Source organism: Aptenodytes forsteri, unplaced genomic scaffold (genome assembly GCF_000699145.1).
Source record: "Aptenodytes forsteri isolate BGI_AS27 unplaced genomic scaffold, ASM69914v1 Scaffold93, whole genome shotgun sequence".
Taxonomy (NCBI): Eukaryota; Metazoa; Chordata; class Aves; order Sphenisciformes; family Spheniscidae; genus Aptenodytes; species Aptenodytes forsteri.
Genome location: NW_008794665.1, coordinates 5,116,836 through 5,131,970, shown reverse-complemented (window position 1 = coordinate 5,131,970; position 15,135 = coordinate 5,116,836). Strand labels below are relative to the sequence as shown.

At 40.4% G+C, this 15,135-nt stretch overlaps 1 protein-coding gene across 2 annotated transcripts in view; it reads left to right on the top strand.

Moving 5' to 3' along the window:
- The first annotated feature begins 12,285 nt into the window (after positions 1-12,285).
- The window catches only part of EMCN (endomucin), a 56,582-nt gene continuing 53,732 nt past the window's right edge, over positions 12,286-15,135 (top strand). For both annotated transcript variants that reach the window (XM_009273553.1, XM_019470582.1), the window contains exon 1: positions 12,286-12,455. In XM_009273553.1, the coding sequence (XP_009271828.1) occupies positions 12,395-12,455 (61 nt within the window). In that variant the 5' untranslated portion in view covers positions 12,286-12,394. The remainder of the gene's footprint in view (positions 12,456-15,135) is intronic.

The following is a 15,135-nucleotide window of genomic DNA, read 5'->3' as shown; positions in this document are numbered from 1 at the left end:
CAGAGGGTGATTTACATGAATTCCTTTAGCCATACAAGTGTTACACTAAATTCAATTAAGGAATTCAGAAAGATTCTTACTCTTCATAAAATTATTCAAATGTAGTCACTAAAAAAAATCCGGACAGAAAAATATATAGTATGTATGTTCACTCTTAGGACTCCAGAGACAAAAGCTGCCCTGGTCTGTAAGGAATGAATTAAGACAAAACAGTGCAAGGTGTTCTGAGAATAACCTAAAAGGACATAAAAAGGCTGTCTTAATTAAAATAAAAATCAGCTTCTAAAAAGGGTTAGTAATATCGTTACAGCTTTTGTGTATAGGCGAGGCTTGAGAAAATAAGAGCGTAATTACATTTTTATTTGAAAAGAGGACTTTCTAGGAATAGAGTTACACATTTGGTTTTGATTTGTGCTTCTGGTTTGGCTTTGGCTTCTGCTTAAGATTTAGCCTACGTTTTGGTTTCAAGCATAGCCATACCCTGGAGTTATGCTTTCTGTGTTCCAGAGGGTCTTGACAAGGAAAACAGAGCCTCTTTAAAAGTAGCCAATTAAAATAGCTTATTTTTATTTTTATCTTCCAATTCCCTGTAGGGCTTCTTGTTACCAGTTACATAGCAGAGACAAACCCACTTCTTCAGCAGAAAAAGGCAGGTAGTTTTGGCTGCTGGTATGTATGAGATCCCTGGGGCCTCAGGGGTCCCTTGTCTTGCAGGAGGTAGGAATGGTGCCACTGCATGGGCTGAAAGCTACGCGAGAGCCCGCGGAGCCTTACTGGAGGCTAGGCAGACAGATAGACCACGAGCGGCTTTTGCATAGATTACAAGAGGAAGGAAGGAAGCAACTGGGGGGAAATGCAGTAAGACCTGAGACAACTTCACAAGGAGCTAGAAGGAGGAAAGGAAGCAAGGCTGTGGCCCCGGAGTTGTTCTGGTGCTTGGGGCTCCACCACGGGGCCTGCCATCCTTCCTCCCTTCCACCTACAAAATAACTACAGCAATGGTGAAATTTGGGGTTGCATCTAAAATGGAACTAGAAAATTAGAGCCTTTCTGATTTTGTTTGACCTGGAAGTAAAACTCTAATAGTAACTGAAAATCCTGGTGCTCTTATTTGTCCTTGGTTGAGAATGCACAGCCAAGATTTCAGACTTAAGGGACTAAATTAGGCTCCTAAACCTTACATTTAGGTGCCTAAATAGGCTACTTTCCCAGAACCTGCTGGGAGACTACCAGAAGCAAAGATCAAGCTACTAATCTTGGTGGCTAAAAAGGATTTAGGAGCCTAACATTACACACCCACTTCTGAAGCATGCTGACGTTGAGTTTTAGCCCATTCCTGATTTATATATTTTTATTTTTGTGTTTTTTCCAAATGCAAGCCTGAGACTCCTCTTGATGTCTTGTGTTAATAGATAGCGTTTGCAAAACATTTGTCTTCACCCATCCCATGCCCCATCGTCGAACATGACAGGAATTCAGACATACTGGCTGAAGGCTGCCAGCAGCTCTCCCTGCTTTTACTGACCAAGGAAATGCATTTGGCAAAAGGTGGTAACTGCATTAAACTGAAGGACTTTAGCAGTAAAATAGCCCCAGCTTTTCCACATCTGAAGTAATTTTCCATAGTAACTTGAGAAGGAATATCAGCCAGCTACAGAAGTGTGAGCACTATCTTCATTTTTCACTCCTGGCCAATTATTTCTCTTGGTTTTATGATCTCCAAGAGAATAATTGGCTAGCGAGACCTTAGTTGTGTAGGTTTGCCAGGTAGTCATACGGTCAGAACCCACTCCAGCTGAGTATATACTGCATTGCCCGTTGTATAAACAAGGAAAAATGTTACTTGTTATCAGTGCAGGTGCAAAGGGGAGAAGTGAAATTTGAGTGTATGAAGATGCAACGGGGGGGGAAAACAAACAGAAGCAATGCTCGTTGCAGGGAAATGGAAGGCATGTCAGAACTGTTGAGAACTGGGAAACAAAATGTTAAAAGGTTTGCAATGCTGAAAGCAAGACAAAAAGAAGTGTTCAGCCGAGTCTTTAGCTCCATGGTATTATGGGAGGTGCACAAACCAGGGAGAATGGCCACGTGAGTGTAAGTGCCTTCTCTGTTAATTACCGTGACAAGTCTATATGCAATAGGTTGCTCTTTCGTTACTCTAACAGTTGGGCACTCAGATACCTGTAAGTCACATTGGCAAGGTCATGTGTGGTTATAAGTGACAGCTGATTCCTGTATAAGGAGCAGCTGAATTGCAGAAGGGCAATATCGGGTACTTTGGTTGACACGTAGATCACATCTGTCACCTTTTAAAGCAAACGTGATGTGCGCTTCTTGTTCCATGCCCTGCTACTTAGTACTGCCTATACTCACTCGTTTTCCTGCACAGTGAATGTCACAGGCCAATGGTTCAGCGAATTCACAACTAACTCAATCCTAGACCTGATGTGATGGAAATTTCCTGTTGGTGGTGGTATTGTTTCTAACTTGCAGGTTCCGTTCTGCCCCATAAATTGGGCTACTGCCCAATGGAAATAAAGATAATCCCTATTCCATGTAGCTCCCACTCTGAGTGAGGCCAACATATTAATATGTATGGGAATGCAGTATGAGGCTGGAGTAGGATGCAGGAGATTTGCAGAGAATAGAAATACAGGACTCCTACTCATATGCCAGAGTTCCTTCTCCAGGGCCTGATTCTATAAACACTTGCATGTATAACTTTGTATGTTAAGATGTCCAGCTGAATTTAATAGGAATAATCATTACGCACTCCAAGTACAGATTTGTTAACCTGTCACTAAAATAAGTATAGAATAGGTGTGAGCAGAATTTTCCAAAGTGATCAGCCCTAATGCTGCTCACTGAAATTGATTGGGTTTGGGTTTTTTAATTGATTTTACTGGGAGCACAGTTAGGCCAGTCTGGAAGGGTTTGAAGAATCTGCCCTCTAACTTTGGCTAGAGAGCAGATCTGGCCTGGCTTGAGTGCAGATTGGGTCTGGCTGAACACCAGAAAACATTATTTTCAGTTAAATTCCTCAGCAAATATTGCTATTTACTCTCCAAAACATGTACTGAAAGGATGCATATCGCCAGCTCTGAAGATGACCAAATTTTAAAAAAATTCTTTATCAAATAAATCTTTCAACAAAAAGTAGAAAAACTCACAAAATAGTCAGCTTGATAAATAGTATTCTATCAGCTCTTCTTGTTTGAAAGATTTTGTGGAAAAAATCCATTTTAGAAGAGGGAATAAAATAAAAATACGGCCTGAAAGAAGCATATTTCCAATGTTGTCAGTAACCAGCAATCTAGCCTGGATGAAGACACCTCCCAGTCATTGTTATGCTTGAAGGATTTTGTGACTCTTCCTGTTGTTTTGTGGTAGGTGGCTCAGTGACTCACCCCAGGGCCTCCCAGCCAAACAACAGGATCCCAGGGAAATGAAAGTCTTTCTAACACCAATTGCTATGGAGGGATTGAAGTGCAGGAGCCCTTCTCCCCACCATCCCCCAAAAGCAAGGAGTGATTGCTATAAACTACTTGATCAAAGTAAGGAGACCACAGAGGAGGGGCTGGCTGTGGGTTGTCAGTGAGGTATTGCTCCTCCTGCCCCTTGCTCATTGGTATTCTGCTAGAGCAGTATTAACATCTAAATATTACTTCCCGAAACATATGTGTACTTTCCAATGCTTTTTTCTTTCAAGTACTGAGCTGATCCAAGCAGTCCTAGTTGTACAGCAGATCCGGGCATCAGGTTATATAGTGATTTCCAGCAGCTATAAGCTATGTTCAAACAGTCTCTTCTTGTAAAGCTCTGTTTTGCAATGAAGATGACAGAAAAGGGTTATGCCAATTAAATTAAATAAAAATCTTAGGTTTCCTCAATAAGTACTTGAACAATTGCCAACACTTTACATTTCTCCTAATGGGGATGAAGCTATTCTGCAAAATTGAACTTTCTGTCAGTACAGTAATACCCCTGCAAGGGAGGAGTTTTGTGCTATCATTACATCTACTTCAGTAAATGTGATGATACAACATGTCACTTCACAGGTTTTGGCTATTTCTACCCGTCTTTTGTTAACACGTGGATTTGATAGTCTGTGTATGAGGAATTGCCACCTCAGCTAGCCCTCGATAGACTTTGCATTTCATCTTGTTACTCTAATGGACTAAACCTCAGGCTCCCCAGCTGTGGTCTGTACACGCAGGCTGAAAATGGGCCTCCATATCTGTGGGTGATGACAAAAGTTAGATAACCAGTGGATTAATAAATTGATAAATGATACATTTTCCAGACTGAAATTCTACCCCATAGACTCTCAGGATAGCACGGGTCCTACAGAAATGGGAGTCAGATCTCTGCCACAAACCATGGTGCATTATCTCTGACAGATATTTGACCTGTTTTTACATGTTCCCAGTGATGGTGATATTCCCTGTCTTCAGCCAAACTATTCAAACAGTAGAAAGTCAGATGAAAACAATATGCCGTAGTTTTATTGAGTGCTTACTTCCTTCATGAATGTGATTAGGGTAATCAGCCTGAAATTATAGTTGTGTGGACTGCATTGTTCCAGCCTTGTCATTGTTCCTCCCTTCTTTTCCCATCCCTCAAGAAACAAAAATAACTAGTCTGCAGAAGCAATTGATGGCCACCTGCTATTCCCAGCACTGTACAAAAATGAAGCAAAGTGTTAACTTCAGTGTCTGAAGTGCTGAACTTCAGAGTGTAACTCCAGTTGATTTACCGGAGCTCAGTGGGGTTTTGCTTTTCAGCTGAGCCATGGGGTTTAACAGTCTCCTAACCTGACCCAACTGTAAAGGAAAATATGTTGTCTTAACTTGTCGGAACATAATATGTAGATTGTATGTGGTCCTGTTCTTCATGGAGAGATGTAGGAGAGAAGCAATTTTTTAAAACTCTTCTTTGCCTAGCCATCTTCTCATGGTACCCCAAACTTATTTGCATAAAAAATCAGCATTTTTTAATGTTAAATTGAGATACAGTGTTGTTGCCTCAAACACCCATGGTGCTAATGTCCCTGAGCATAGTTTTATAACTCCAAATATGTGACAGCATATACCATAAAGTTAATTTAAAAAGGTGATTTGCATAATATTTAGTAGTTTATTAACAGCTTTTTGTTACTACAACCATTTTCCGTTGCTACTGAACAGCCCTAAGTACAGTATGTGGCAGCACAGAATGCTGGTAGTCCATTTTTGTCTGTTTGGGTTTTGTTTTTTTTCCTTAAAAAATTGTAGTCTTATCCCAGCTGTCTGGAAGAAAAATTTAGGTGAGTGTAAGCAGAGATGAATGTGAATCAGTGCATTCCTCATGACAAACTGTCCAGCAATATAACAAATTACCAAAAGCAGGTATGTGTGAAAGTTTTTGTGCTTTTTCCAGCTATCTATGGATGATCTGAATTAGCTGCTTTTAGCAGGTGCCCAAGATGCTTTTATTTTCAGTTGGCTACTTACTGCCTAACTATTACATGCTGTGGAAAGCATTTAGTCCCTTCTGTACTGCTGAATAAATTGGAAAGTAGAAATGCAGAGAACAGGAAAATGTTTATGATATCTGTGAAGGGGCAGATACGCAGTCTGCTAGGAAGCTGAAATGCTGGGGGTATATTTTGGCACAGATATTTTACCCACTCTTCTTGGCGATGTTGTTTCCTTATCAGACCGGACACGCATTGTATTTTGCATGTGTCAAAAAGTGCTTGCCAGAAGGACTCATTCTGATAGCGACAACAGGAAGTCTGAAATACACCAAAGGAATGAAGGCTTGGGAAGCCAGACACCGAGGAGCAGCAGTAATAGCTATTCTGGATAAGGAGGTTGAGCCACAAAGAGTTCAAGCCTATCAATGCTGGAAGTTGGATTGGAGGAGATGGTAGATAGCTGGGGAAAGAAAAAAAAAAAAGCATGAGGAAAAATGCCAAGCAGAAAGGAGCCGTCTTAAGTTCAAGAGCAGGTCTGTGCAACAAAATGTGTCCTAGACATTGTCTTGGAGCATAACTTAGTCTCAAATTCATGATACGTGAATTCTGGCTTCTTGTTATGAGTTCCAGAAAAAGCTGTTCATTACCAATTGTCTCTTTACCTCACTTCTGTGACGGAGTAAGAGATGCAGGAAATGAGTGTGCTGGCCCGGCAGTTCCTGCATATTCTCTATCTGCCCACCATTAAATTCTGTGCAGCTGCCAAATCTCCTGTAACTCTCCCTTTTTCCAGCCCCATGTCCTGCAGCTCAGAAGCTCCCAGGGTCCTCTAAGAAGTAGCCCAAGCCCCTCAAATCTCACAACGTTGACAAACAGAAACAAAACTGGCCAATGAGGAATCTGGACACATTTTTTTCAGTGACTCCTTTTATGAGTGGATGAAAACATAGGTTTATAATAGATGCTGGGGTACTAGCATAGCCATAGTGTTGGCTGCTGAGAAAGCTGTAATACTGTGTTGTATTTAGGTACAATAGGCTCTTTATAATCAGATATTGTATAATGTTCTAAGATGTTCTTTTCTGGCACTAGTGGTCTGAAAACAAAACTGACACTGTTAAAAACTATAGCTTAGACAGACCAATGCACAGTGTATCCCCTCATGGGGCTGACGAGAAACCTGATACATTTTTCCACTGCTTGTGCAGAGGAAACCAAATGGAAAAGAGAAGCCACAGAAACTCAGCTCAGCAGAAGCTTAATGTCCAACAACATCTTGCCCAGGAAAACTGACAAATACGGTTGGAACAGAAAGTACATCTCGCTTTTCAGTACTGAGGTCCACTGCAGTCTCATACTGCTGCCTATTTTTTAACCAGGCCCAATAAGAATGAGGTTATTGCCGTTTACCACAACAGAGACAAGATATATGTCTGGATAGATAGTGGCTGGATTTATTAAGCCTTTTGGAAAATTAAGGCATGGTTCAAACACATAGTTTTGTTTTGTTTCCTCTGAGACAGCCAACCGTATAATCATTCCATGCGTTTCAAATAACATGAGAAACTGAGACTGACTCACTGTTTCCCATTTCATTAGCCCAGGACAGGATGCAAAGCCTATAAACACATTCTGTGTGAGTCTTTACATGACATGAAGTTCCTTGCTCTAAGTTTGCAAGCCCACATTTTTTTATATCCCTAGAATGACTGTTTATGGTCTCTCTCTTCCAGCCCTCCTGACTGCCTGTACGTAAGTGTGAAAGATGACTTGGGCAGCAGTACCTTTCCCTCCATAGCTTTCTTCTCTCTGCCACTGTAGTATGCTTAAGCTTCTCTCTGACCAGAAAGATCGAAATATCTATACATCAGTAACTCACCAACAGAGAAAGAATGGACCTAGAATGGTGTCCTTAGAAGGACCTTGGCTGTCAAGTAGCACATTGCAACTCCAAGCAAGGAATTCACAAAGTCAAGGGATAACCACAGGGTGACTAGTCAACAAAAGCAACCAAGTACGCAGCTTTTCAAGCACATAATCCAGATCTGAGTAACTCCTGAAGCCAATGAACCAGGTCATCAGGTATAGGGTAAATTGGTGTCCTTCCATTAAAATATATTGTCTACTGGATTAGGAAGTAAGGACTGAGCACAAAAATGAGACTGTCTTTATTGATACCCAAGACTCATGAGACGGTGAAATAAACTGTGGCTCAGGATGGAAATACAGTTTTGGGAACAGGAACATGAAACACGTAAGTGCAGAGCCCTCTTTCTATCTATCTTGTGTTTTGCTAGCAGCAGCAATGGGAGCGTACAGTAAGACAGATGGACAGAGGTAGCTCAGGAGCATAAGTTTGCTGCACCCTTTTGACAGTGACATGTATCTACTGAATACCTCAAACGTACAGCATCCTTTGAAATCTGGCACTCTAGCAGAGTGGCAACTACATTTCTACAAATATGGTCCTTACTTGTATCGATTGCAAGTGAATAAACATTGAGCCAATCCCATCAAACATATTTTCACTCCCTGTAGTACATCAATAGTGTTCCAGGTATGAAAGAGTAGGAAAAACATGCTCTGCAGTAACAGATATCCTTACAGAGTCTGTTGGTATTGCAAATAAACAATACTCAAGCCTGATAGCTAGAGTTGCAGTAATTCTATTAGATCTGGCCTTGAAAATATCTTTTGTAAAAGGAGTACTGAATACAGACTAACTGCATTTTGGTCTTTAGTGCCTACATAAAGGCGTCTAGGCACTTAGAGATTTAGTGGAATTTTTCACATTAGCAGCTGGCTCTGAATCAAATCAATGACATTTAAGCATTTCCGTGCTACAAAGAAAAGGTGGCTATCTTGGTTTTTTAAGCACTTAAATACATTTGCGAGCCTGATCTTTCATATTTTTAATATTATTGTGTGCAGAGGAATTTGGGCACTGACATTTCTATTCCCTGAGATGTTCCAATGCTTCCATAAAAAATTCAGAACAAAATATCTACATTTTATAATGTCCCTCAGCATGAATTTTCAGAGTAACTTCTATACATGGCCATCAAAATATCTTGGTTTCGCAACGCTATATTAAAGTTCTTTGGAGTTCTACTTTATATTAAAATTTTAATATGTCATAGACCAAAACAAGTACTTTTAAAACCAATTTTAAAAAGAACAGAAAGCATAACTAAACAATTTATTTCTACACTGTTACAACTGCATTTTTCAATGTAAATTTACCCTGCTTATGGGAGTATAACCAAATGTACAGGTAAGTCATAGGTAATTTCTGATAAAATATCACTTTAGATATATTTGCTGAAATACAGATGTAGCAAAACAATAGGAGTTTGAGATTATCTTGCTCTTTTTCTATCATTCTGCTATAAGCGTTAAAATAACCATCAGTGGAAGGGATAGCAAGCATCAGTGGGAAAGGCCGGCAAATTTAGTCAGTGTGTTTGTTTCTTCGCTATAGTAAATCATCAAAGACTGTGTATCTTTGTATCTTTTTATTTTTGCTTTTGTAAAGGCTTTGACAAATTTACTCTTCGGGCCCACATTGGAAATTGCCAGTAGCCCACAGCAAGGCAGCATGGCTGTCCATATTATTTCCTGTTTTATGTAGTGGCGCTTCAAGAATATTGAACAATATGTAAAATTTTTACATTCTCTAAATCTGAAGGGGTTTATTTGAACCTTATAGGAGAACTGTGCATAAAAAGGCAATGTTTTGCTCCAAGCAATGTGAACTAAGAAAGAATATATAAATACAGCCTGAGACCAATAAATCTGTAACTGCAAATCCACTGTGGCAGTAAATGGTTTCCCTTTAATAATGAAATACCACACTGGCAAAAATAAATCTATAGCTCAGGCTACCCCAACCATTATTGGACTACAAAATAATGGTATTTTAAAACAGAGAGTCCTTTCATTCTCTAGAGTGCTCTTTGGTCATGTTTCAAGTTTTCTTCTGCAACTAGGAGGGCTAAAATCTTACTTGAAAAAATGTGGAACCTGAGACTGTCACACAGTCACTTGTTCTGGGGCTCAAAGTGGAACTCCAGATATTCCAGCACTGGCAGTAATACCCCAGTTGGCAGCAGTACCGATGACCAAATTTCTCTTTATAAAACAAAGCCCAAGTTGGCACTGAAGCTAAGTTTCTTGGTTTGAGGAAAGAAAGAAAAACATTTATTCAATAAAGGAAAACTTATTTGTCGGTGGAGAGAAAAAGTGACGATTTCTGTTCAGTGAATACATAGAGGAATAATCTTTTGCTACAAAGATTGCTGGAAGCTTTTAAAACCTTAAATGTTTTCTTTTTAAAGGAAAAAAAAAATGTTTCCATTGACAAGAGTTGTGAGAATCTCTCTTCTGCAGCTCAGATACTGCAAGCTAGAAGCTACAACTCAGCTTTGGACAGAGTTTTTCTTTCAGTGACTTATTTGAGCTGCTCCCCTTCTATTCCTATTATTCCTTACTGTGCAAAAGTTAGCTGCCTTTGATGTTGATGTTAGTGAGTATCTCAGAGGGGTACAGGTCTCTTGATGCTTCAGGGAGGCAGTAAGTTGCCCTAGGACTCTCTGAGGTACAACTCAAGTTGCATGACGTGGTGTAAGGCAAAGACATTTGGCCCTTTCTCTTTCTTTCCCTCCCAATCCCTTACATGAGGTTGGGGAGCCTTTTCCACACTTGTACCTGCGATATGGGTAGCTACTGCAGGGCTGTGACACTTTGTGCCCTTTCTGCCTTCAGTGAGTTGCACATAACCACCACTGTCATCATCTTCAGCAGCAGCAGCGCACTGAGGACTCCTTGGGATGCTGCTACTCAGATGAACAGCACTGAACTGAATCAATACTCTCTTAGGCAATCAGATAGTTTCTCATGGTCTCAAAACCCAAGGAAATGATCCTGTCCTCAGGCCTCTTGGATTTTGCAGAGGTTTCATTTCAGTCAATAAAATAATATTCCTTTCTGTATCCTTCTTCAGAATTAACATTTCAGGTAGTGGTTTGGCAATGCAGTAAATAAAAGGTTAGAGTCCCTCTTATCGCATCAGAAACAGCACTAACCTGGGATGAATTCACTCTCCATGTTCAGATTTATCTTTTTGCTTGAAGGCTTTCTGCTGCAGTAGTTACTGCTTTTCTAGCCCATTCTAACTTTAGGTCTTAAGTCAGCACAAAACTAGCATAAAAACAGAGCACTGGTGCTAACTCCCTGCCATATGCTCCGATCAACTTGACAAAAGTGTCATTGTGTGGCCCACCTCTACTCCGAGTCAAGTTTGTATTACTGTGTGATCCTTTCCAATGACGGTGAAAACACCGTCTCGCTAAGGAGAACTTACATGTTTGCATCTCTCATGGATGCAAATACCTAAGTTTGTCTGAATGAAGTGCCAGAAATTCATTGTCTACCATCAGATTTCTATTGAGTACCAGCTTTTGTCACCTGTAATAGGCAGAGGATGTGTCATAGCCTTAAGATGTAGAAATGTGATTTCCTTAACTAAACAGAAGTTATTCCACACACGATGCTGAGCTGCTACCGTTTTCCTCATCCCATGAATAAAACAGTACTGTTGTTGGAAGCACTGCGGCTTAGCTCCTGGGAGTTCCAGCATGCGAAGCCATTCCAAAACTTCGCCTTATAGCGAGAAACAGTCATGAGGAAAAAAAAAAAAAAAAATAAATCTTAATTACTGCACTAAGTAGGGTTGACTATTTAATGAGTCAGGCTGTTTGTGAGGTCAATTTTTCCACCAAATTTTCCTGAGAGTTGACAGAGAGGGAGATGAGCAAACATACTGCACCACATTCTCGTTGTGGTTGAAGTTTTGTGATTAATTGCCATCAGCTGCCTCAAATCGTTAAGACAGAGCACAAGAGTATTATGAGATCATGTTTTGACAGCCTTTAACTCTAGAGCTCTGCTCGGGTTTCTTCCACAGAAGTTGGAGAAATGGCTGTGAGAAGGAGAGATACCAAAGTTTCCCAGATCAGCGGGTCCTGAGAAGGAAAGAGCGATTCTGACCTGCGCTGTCTAATAGGCCAGAGAAGAGGCTCACTCTGGGGACTATATTCCCATCCCCTGGCACAGCAAGTACCTATACAGAAGAATAAAAAAACCTTTCCATTACTAATGGAGCAGACACAGTCAAGGCGAGTTGCAACGGTTCAAATTAAAAAAAAAAAAAAAAAAAAAAAGCCCAGTTTTCATTTAAAGAAAAAAACCACACACCCCAGCTCTAACTCTGTGGAGCCCAGAGCCTCTCCCTGCGGGGGTACCTTGCTGGAGTCACTTCCTCGCCCTGGGCTGGTGGCCCCTCACATCCTCTCGGTTGCAGGAGAGCAGCTCTCTCAGGGAGGCACTCTCTCTGCCTTTAACATGAAGCAGCTGTGATTTTCACCAAAGCCACTTTACACAACACAAAGAAGAGCCAGGTGAGGGCTCCTGTTACTTGTTTTGCTCATCCATTCCTGGCTGCATTATCCCCTACTACCTGGGCTCCCTTGCTGCTCATAAATGTTCCCTTTAAAAGTACCGCCAGCTACAGTATGGAAGTTGGTGATGTATAGCATATTCTAAAGAAAGATTTGCCTCTGTGCAAAAACCTTCCTGACCTCGTGGCCGAAGAAGAACAAAATAATGTATTAACAAAAACACGGTTCACTGCCAAAGAAAAGGAGTTCCTGTAAGGACTGAAACAATAAATCTCCTCTGTACTGAACTCCCAGAGGGAGTATGTTGTGTTTCCTCCTGTTCTTTATCAAAGTCCCCAAAATAAGCAGGAATGGGCAGTGACTAGGCACAGTCTCTACACACCTTTTTCCATGGAGTAATTAAGGCCTGCCTCAGAGTGAGAGAGCACTCCCTGCCCAGCTGTGCAAGGGAGAGCTGACAGCACCACCACCACCAAGCATGAAGCTCCTGGGGATTGCCTTCTTTTTCCTAGCTGTACTCTGTGTTTGCACTGTAGGAGGTAAGTTCTTTGGCTTTTTTGGATAGACTTGTCACATTTGTGGGGTGTTTTGCGAGCAAAATCTTAGCTGTCAGTAGCTGGATGCTTTTTTTTTTTTTTAGTGCAGTGATTGAAAGACTGTGTGTTGGAGGAGAAGAAGGTACTAACTGGTAGTTGAGTTATATGTGTTCTGTGAAAAACTTTCCTGCCATTGTATTTTTGTGACAGGTCTCTTTCTGGGTGTCATGAAGCTCCTCAATCTGAGAGGAGTTAAAAGCAGAGGTATATTTACAAAGGCTTTCTGTTCCGTTTTTCTTCTTTGAAATAAAGCATCTTTTGTAGAGATGGATTTAAGGGGGGAATTGAAATGTCTGTCAGATTTTGCAAATACTGCTCTTGCAAATCAAATCTGTTCTGATGGATTTCCCTGGCAGTACACCAGCAATGTTTGGCCAAGGGTATCTCTCAGAAATTATCTTAGTTTTGCCCCCAAAGGTATAGGGGCTTACAGCATTTATCAAGTGTCAAACAATGAGGGATGCAAGCCTAGGGGCAATATTAGTTACTGAGTGCAATATCTTTTAAAAGTGATTCTCAAATGCACAGATTTAATAAAACTTTGTGGTGTTCATATGGTCACTGAACTGCTGTTTTCATTATTCTTTAGCTTGTAAGATCATGCTTTTACAGTAGAATTAACTAGTAAAACCTGAAAGGGTGAGAGAAACTAACAAGGGCCAGAGTCTATCATCACCTTTGTCAAAAGATACATTTGAAGTCAAATCTGCTTTTTAGCTGTACTTTCATTTGGTGGCCCTCCGGTGTGAATACTCATGACCAAAGCTTCCACAAATGCCTATAGATTGCCTGTAAGGGATTTTATGAATCAGAAGTTAAAAAATTTATAATACTAGATTACTAATCTAATTTGAAGTCAAATCTGCTTTTTAGCTGTACTTTCATTTGGTGGCCCTCCGGTGTGAATACTCATGACCAAAGCTTCCACAAATGCCTATAGATTGCCTGTAAGGGATTTTATGAATCAGAAGTTAAAAAATTTATAATACTAGATTAACTAATCTAAAAGAAGTTAATCAACTTTTGCTCAGATTATGTGTTAAAATCTAAAAATGTCTTTTGTGATGTATCTTATGTTATTGCTTGGGCTCACTGCTGTTAGAAAAAAAAATCAATAAAGGAGATTAAAAATAAGATTTTGCCACAGAAAGAACTGCTTTAAAAACTATGTTAAGTAAGTACAAGCCCTGAAAGTCTGTGTTGAGGTACTATTTATTCTCTGTCTGCTACTCCTAGTAAAAATAGCCTTCCTGTCATTGTTAAACCTTTAATTTCACAACTTCTGAAAAGCAAAGTGGAGTTGGATCAAAAGGAGCATATTTAACACAACAGTCCGTAAAGCTTATCAGAAAGCAACATGCAAAGGTGGGAGGAGTTCTGTCAATTTTATACAATCCTTTCAACAAATGATTTTCCCTCCTCTGCATGATATGAACAGGGCAGAACTGATGACAGCGAATAAGCAAATTTCATATAGGATACATTTGCTCTAAACAGTTTTGGTTCTGTAAAAGTATTTTTTTTAAAATGCTTTATTGCAAGGTAGACATGGTAGTGAAATTCTGTTGGTAAATTCACATTAGAAAGTGAAGAATATGTGTGGGGAAATTTGGAACATGTCTCTGTCTACCTTGTGAAAGTAAAAACATAATCTGGTCAAGCTTCCTTCAGGCTACCCCATGCATCACCTGTTAAGACAGAAGCAGTTTTGTTGTCTGTTATATCAGGCTGGACCAAAGTCTATAGGTTTCCACTGGGGTTTTTTGTGATTGCTTAAGTGTCCTGGACATTTGGGCTGTAATGGCAGGATCTTATAATCTGAAGAGAGGAATGGATGGTAAGGAGGCGGACACCAGTCTCCCTCGTGTTCAGTCTCCCTTTTTTGAGCATTGGAGACAGCAGCAAGACATTTCTTCAGTTGCTTAGAAACACTTTTAGTATTTTAAAATTATGCTCAGTAAAATTTAGAGAAGGTCAAATCACACCCTGGCATTTTAATACTCCCTCCCTCAGGTTTTGGGGTAGTTTGTCTTCAAAGCTTACCAAGACAAGTAATGTGTGGGCTCGCAGCCTCTTCACATAATACACACAAGCTGCTTGTCTTTGTATCTTTTGTAAATCATGCAGAAGTGGGGAAGGATGTTTCCACTGTGGTTAGTAAAGAACATACCAAGTCTCCTGCAGGGCTTCCAAATTTCATACCTTGTCTTCAGCCTGTATGCTGGCGGTGCTTTCTTGGTAATTTTCTAATTCATCTTGGGATCTTGCATCCTCAGAAGTTCCTAATGTTTTGGTGGGATCTACCCTCTGTCAGCAAATTATTAGAGGCTCAGTTATGTACAGATGTGGAGGCCAATAGCCTCCTGACAACTTGTCCCTCCTCTCGAGGCTTTTCTCAACCCTTTGAGAGCTAAATGACATGCTTAAAGCAGGAGTTCCTTCATGCTCATCTCAAGGTGTTCAGTCCTCCTGGCATATTACCTTTTATTCTTACCTGCTCCAAAATGTATCTCAAATAGAAATGCTTTCTGGGTTGGTTCATAGCATTTCCAGCTTTAAACAAGGGACAGCACTGGAATGGGTCAAAGAATATATTGCCAAAGGATAGTAATCAAATATAAAT